Here is a 6,528-nt window from a genome sequence, read left to right as displayed (position 1 = left end):
GCAATATTCGATCGAAAAGAGGGGAAATCGTCGTTGAATGGGTGAATGGTCTATGGAATTTAAAGAGAAAGGAAAAAACAAAGCGAGCATTACAGAAAGAAAAAATCGAACATAAAAATGAACAGCCATATATGGAGTCAACGGAGAAATTAGGGATTTGGAAAGTTTTCTACCAGTCAGCCCAGACGAGAAGCCATATTCGACCGAGAAGAGGGGAAATCGTCGTTGAAAAGGTGAAAGGTCTAGGGATTTGCAGGAGAGAAGAAAGATGGAGGGAGAGTCGGGGTGAGGGAGTATTAGAATTGGAACAACAGACACTATTAAGTAAAATGACGACGTTTAAATTCCAATTTTTGTGGCGCTAATAAAAAAACGCGACTAATTGCATAACATTTGCGGCGTTTAACAAAAAACGCCAGAAAAACCCTAAATTCCTGAAGATAAACTGCGCCATTTTGAAAGAATTTAATAGTTACTAGTGGCGATTTTGGTAAAAACGCCGCTATTACCTACATACTGTGGCGCTTTATATAAAAACGCCACTAATCTTCCCATATTTCTACAATTTTATATTTAATTTTTACATAATTCATATCAATTTTAAATACCTAATTTTTGTAGATTTAAGTAATATAAATTTTAATATAATAAAATTAATATTATGTTTTGATCAATTATATAATAAATTATTTAATATGTAAATTAAAAAACACTAATTATTCTAAACCCTAAACTCTCAATACCTTTAACCAAAAAACCTTAAACCACTTACTCTGAAACCCTAAACCCTTTAACACTTAAACCCTAAACCTTAGCCCCAACCCCTAAACCCCAATCCTTGAACCCATAATCCCTAGTCCACAAACCTTAAAACCAGCCTTATACCTTAACCCCTAAACCCCTATCCCTTAATCTCCAACCTCTAAACCTTAAACTCAAACCATTAAACCAAGTACCCTTAACCCTTCACCCTTGTCCCCTAAACCCTATACCGTAAACATGAACTAACAACCCTAACACATCGAGACCCTTAACCTTAAACCCCAACACTTGAACCACAAACCGTACACAAACCATAATCTTTAAACCCTAAACCCATAAACCCTAAACCTTGACTCATAAAACATAAACTATAAACCGTAAACCCCTAACCCTTAACCATTAACCCGTAACACCTATACATTAAACCCTAACCCTTAAACCATGGTTCATAAATCATAATCCCTAAACCTCTAACTTGTGTCTATTAGGAAACCCTAAATTATAAGACATAAACTATAAACCCTAAACCCCTAACCCTTAAAATCAAACCCTTAAACAATAAACCATTATCCTTACACCTCTAATGCCTTTAATGCTCAACAAAAAAAGAGGTTGTGTTGCTCAATTTTTGCGGCGTTTCCAAATAAGCGCCACTAATGTCCATATACCTCAACAGAAAACAACGTCATTTTGCTTAACTTTTTAGCAAAGCGAAGGAATAAAACGCTGACGTTTTAATCAACATCTATAGGTCAAGCCGGAACGATGCGTTTTGGTCAAAACATTTGCGGCGTTTTCTTGTACACGCCGCTAATGCGCTATAGCTCAAGACGAAACGTTACGTTTCGGTTTAAAACGATGCGTTTTGGTTAAGATTTGTTTGCGGTGCTTTGTATAATGCGCCGCTAATGATGTACTTTAGCGGCGTTTTACTATAGCGCCACTAATTCTAAAAATACCTCAACCGAAAACGATGCGTTTTGGTTATGAATTTTTGTGGCGCTTTGTATAATGCGCCGCTAATGGTGTGCTTTAGCGGCAAACGCCACTAAATCTAAAATACCTCAACCCAAAACGATGCGTTTTGGTTAAGATTTTTTGCGGCGCTTTGAATAATGTGCCGCTAATGGTATGCTTTAGTGGCATTTATCCTTAAGCGCCACTAATTCTAATATACCTCAACCCAAAACGATGCGTTTCAGTTAAGATTTTTTGCGGCGCTTTGTATGATCCGCCGCTAATGGTGTGCTTTAGCGGCGTTTTTACTTAAGCGCCACTAATTCTAAAATACCTCAACCCAGAATGATGCATTTTGGTTATGATTTTTTGCGGCGCTTTGTATAATGCGCCGCTAATGGTGTGCTTTAGCGGCATTTATCCATAAGCGCCACTAATTCTAATATACCTCAACCCAAAACGATGCGTTTTGGTTAAGATTTTTTACGGCGCTTTGTATGATGCGCCGCTAATGGTGTGCGTTAGCAGCGTTTTTTCTTAAGCGCCACTAATTCTAAAATACCTCAACCCAGAACGATGCGTTTTGGTTAAGATTTTTGCGGCGCTTTGTATAATGCGCCGCTAATGGTGTGCTTTAGCGGCATTTATCTTAAAGCGCCACTAATTCTAAAATACCTCAACCCAAAACGATGCGTTTTGGTTAAGATTTTTTGCTGCGCTTTGTATAATGCGCCGCTAATGGTGTGATTTAGCGGCGTTTTTCGAAGGTCGCCGCTAATGCTGGATTTTTAGCGGCGTTTGTTGTTCAAACGCCACAAAAAATGCCGCTAAAACCCTATCCTAGTGTAGTGGGTTATGATGAAGGTAAAAACAAATTTCATATCCTTACTTTGTTTCTACAATTGGTTGAATGAAGAAAGTTATTTTAATATCAGAATGTAATTTAACCAATTAAAATTAGGCTTAATTCACTACTTGGACCCTAAACAATACTTCTTCTTCTTTTTTTGGTACTTAAAGTATCAATTTCCTTCATTTTTTGTCCATTTTGTAACGGCCATTAAATAAATCTATTAGGCAACTTTAGTAAATAAAAAAACGTCACGTGGCATGTTTTGGTTAATGAAAAAATGACACGTCGCAATTAGGTTTATTTAAAAATAAAAATATTAAATTTAAATTAAAAAATAAAAAATTATAATATCAAATATTTAAGTATTAGAAAACATTTTTTACTTTGACCGATCATTGACTAGTGTTGACTAAATTTTTATCAATGTTGACTAATCATTGACTGGCATTAATCGAACATTAACTGGGCATGTGGCACTATTAGAACACACTATGTATCTTTTTTAGTATTATATATATTATATTAATTAAAATGAAAAAATCACGTATAATATATATATATATATATATTTCTCAAGATGAGATATCACTTAATTTATTAGACCAAATTCTAATGAAGGAAATAGTTTTCCAACACGTTAGTTTTTATGAGTATTTCTGGCAAGTTTACCAAAATATAAGAATAACTATTAAATTATGTAAAAGAATTTAGTGAGTTTCCTCATCTCCAAAACACACAAAATAAATCATTCTTCACAATCTACTTTTTAACTCTATAATGTGAGTTCAAAATTCACCCTCTCCTTTCTTTTATATATATTTTTATTATATCTTATAAGACACTTGTCATCATCTTAACCCTATTTAATGAATTTAAAATAGATATAAATATAATTAATATTTTATAAAATCTTTATTATTTACTAATAAATTATTATGTAACAAAATGAAAATCTAATATATATTTTATTATTTATTTTACAGAAAAATATAACCTATAGTCTTTAATAGTCCTTTTTACATTCTCAACTCACTACTACAATTGCGTTTGAATTTAAATATATATCTTATTATTAATTTTAATCTCATTGCTGTAGCACTCAATCTCTCCACTACAATATCCAATCTTACCGCTACAGTAATTAATTCACTGCCACTGCTAATCTCACCGCCCAATCAAAGTCACATTTGATTTTTATATCAATTTGTATAAATTTGTTAAATAAATATTTTTTTAACCCACATCTTGAGTGTAACATTATGTAATAATAATAGAATAGTTAATGGTAAACTAAATCATTAGTCACTCTAAAATTAAGTCATTCCTATTTTGGTCACTCTATTTTTTTTTTGTCATTATTTTTCTCTCTTCTCTCCTTTTCTTTATCTTCTCCCTTCTAACTTGAGAACCCTAGTTGCCACCTCCTTTAAAGTGTTGTCGTTGCTTCCATCGAACCATCTCTAGCGAGCTCAAAAATAGAAAGCCATCTTAAAATCAGGCCATGTTGATGGCAGGATTAAGAGATTGGAGCACAAATTTTCTAAAGCTTTAGGAGTGACTTTTGAGAAATTGAATCCTATAGATTTGAAAAGGAGGTTTTGGGCTTCACTTTCGTGGTTTTGGATCGACAATCTAATACTAGAGATGACGTCAAACAATCAAAACAATGATGGTGAGAATCAGCAACTATGAGTAAGGAGAATAAAGGATAAGGAAAATAGGGAAAAAATAGGGAGAAAGAAGAAGCGTCCTCAATGTCATTCATTAACAGGACAACGCTTACCGATGGTAGTTCAATGGACAAAGTGACAACATCTTTAAGAGAAGTGATCATGGCTAGGTCTGTTGGGTTAGAAGAGAGAAGATAAAAAAAAATAGATGAGGAAAAAAACGAAAAATTGAAGAAAAAAATTAGAGCATTTTGTTAAATTTAACCGTGAAATGATTATTTTGATTAATTTATTTAATGTTAATGATCAAATTAATAAAAAAATTTAAAATAGAAATGATCTTTAAAGTGACTAATGGGATCATTTACCCAATAACTAAAGTGCACTTAAAAATTAAAATAAATTGTTTATAGGTTTTTTTTACTGGACTGAATAGAAAAAAAAATTTAATACAATTGGACAATTCTTCTTTAAAACGGTTCGACATTTCTACTTTTGAAGTATGCTATAGTAAAAAAAAAAATTTGCAATCGTGGCGCACTGTTGTGCTGCTAAATGCAAAAGCATCAACGCCCCAGAAGATCCCATAGGCATCTTAAAAACCAATCGTCGCCGTCCACGTTTTCCTGTCTTCTCCTTCCGCATCATCCAAAAATGTCACCTTTATTAACTATATTCCAATCCCTCACTCTCTTTGAAATCTCCACCTTTTTCCTCCTAAAATTTTCTTCTTCCCATGGCTTCCTCCACGGTTCCGATCGGTGTTGCTGTCTCTGCCCCTTCTTCTTTTCTTTCTGATCGGAGAACATCCGTTAGATTTTCGGAATTTCGTGGTCTCAAGATTAAACCCAGGTTGGCGTCGCTGGCTCAGTCGACCAGATCGGCGATTCAGGACCGGCGTCGAGTCGGACGTGTTGTTTGTGAGGCTCAGAACACCGCTGTTGATGGTGGGTTTCGTTTGTCTTCGGTATAAATTAATTTGTTTCTCTGTTTTAATTGTTTTTCTTATGCTTTTCTGTTTTTTGTTTGATTGGTTGCTTGGAAAGTGAAAGAAATTAGGTTTAAGTAAAAATCAAACCTTCGTCGTTGAAAATTTGATTGTTTTATCTAGCTATAAACTAGCTTAACAGTGAGTTCGCCTATGTTTAAAACTTTACTTTGCTTACTAAATAAGTTTCACTAGAATTAATTGTTTGTATTTGTAGAAAGTTTGTAATATTCTTTAAGCGTTAGATAAGTACTTATAGGTTAAAGTATTCGGACTTGGATGTGAATATCAAATTTAGATGTAAATTTCTTCTTCTTGCTTGTTCTCAAATGAAACAGGATAATGGTACAACAGCGTAATCATTTTGATACTTTCCATAACCTTCAAATTTGAGGAAATTTATGGCCATGCTTCTTTCCTTGGATTCTGGTTTTATATATATATATGATTAAGCTAGTTCTTGAAATTTGCAGTGCCAGCAATTAAGGATGAAACATGGCAGTCACTAGTTCTTGATTGTGAATTGCCTGTTCTGGTTGAATTTTGGGCTCCGTGGTGCGGACCTTGCCGTATGATCCACCCCATAATCGACGAGCTGTCGAAGCAATATGCTGGGAAGCTCAAATGTTACAAAGTTAACACCGACGAGAGTCCTACCATCGCAACACGATATGGAATCCGAAGCATTCCGACTGTTATGATCTTCGAGAGTGGGGAGAAGAAAGATGCAGTGATTGGTGCCGTTCCGAAGTCGACATTGACAACTTGCATCGAGAGATTCTTGTAGGGTTGGTAAGAAAAATCTGTGTCATATTTTTTCCCCTAGAGTTAAGCTCTTTCAAGCAAATCAGTATAACTTGCAGTGGCTCATGTTATGATACTGTATCTGAAATAAACTCGTCTGCGCCCCTGTATAGTTCTGCTGAAGATGCTGTATTTTGCCTGTCTTAGTTAATGCTAATCAGTTGTATGCTGCTTGTACCTGACAATTCATATACAGGTATCATGTTCATATATTTTATAATAGTATAATTGTGTTTTAATGTATTTTTATTTAATTTTGATATGATAATACTAGGTATTATATAGATTTTAAGATATTTGTGTATTCAACTATTCATGTCATGTTTGGTGATGCTTCCATGTACTCTTTATATATATATATTATCTGTTTATATAATGTAACTGTGTCGTCTATAATTACAGGTGACAATCGGTGGGTAAGGGTTCAGGTCGGATTTATTTTGGGTTAGGAAAAAGTTTGGGTTTGTTTTGCATTAAATGTAAGTATATACACA

At 34.1% G+C, this 6,528-nt stretch overlaps 1 protein-coding gene across 1 annotated transcript; it reads left to right on the top strand.

Moving 5' to 3' along the window:
* Window positions 1-4,930: 4,930 nt before the first annotated feature.
* LOC105784016 (uncharacterized) lies at window positions 4,931-6,273 on the top strand. The gene is made up of 2 exons (XM_012609761.2): window positions 4,931-5,189; window positions 5,704-6,273. Exons 1-2 carry the CDS (start codon window positions 4,979-4,981, stop codon window positions 6,015-6,017), a joined length of 525 nt encoding a protein of 174 aa, XP_012465215.1. The 5' UTR covers window positions 4,931-4,978; the 3' UTR covers window positions 6,018-6,273.
* Window positions 6,274-6,528: the final 255 nt, after the last annotated feature.

This window comes from Gossypium raimondii, chromosome 13, assembly GCF_025698545.1.
Source record: "Gossypium raimondii isolate GPD5lz chromosome 13, ASM2569854v1, whole genome shotgun sequence".
Taxonomy (NCBI): domain Eukaryota; kingdom Viridiplantae; phylum Streptophyta; class Magnoliopsida; order Malvales; family Malvaceae; genus Gossypium; species Gossypium raimondii.
The sequence above is the reverse complement of the archived record's forward strand: the minus strand, read 5'-3'. Positions and strand labels throughout refer to the sequence as shown.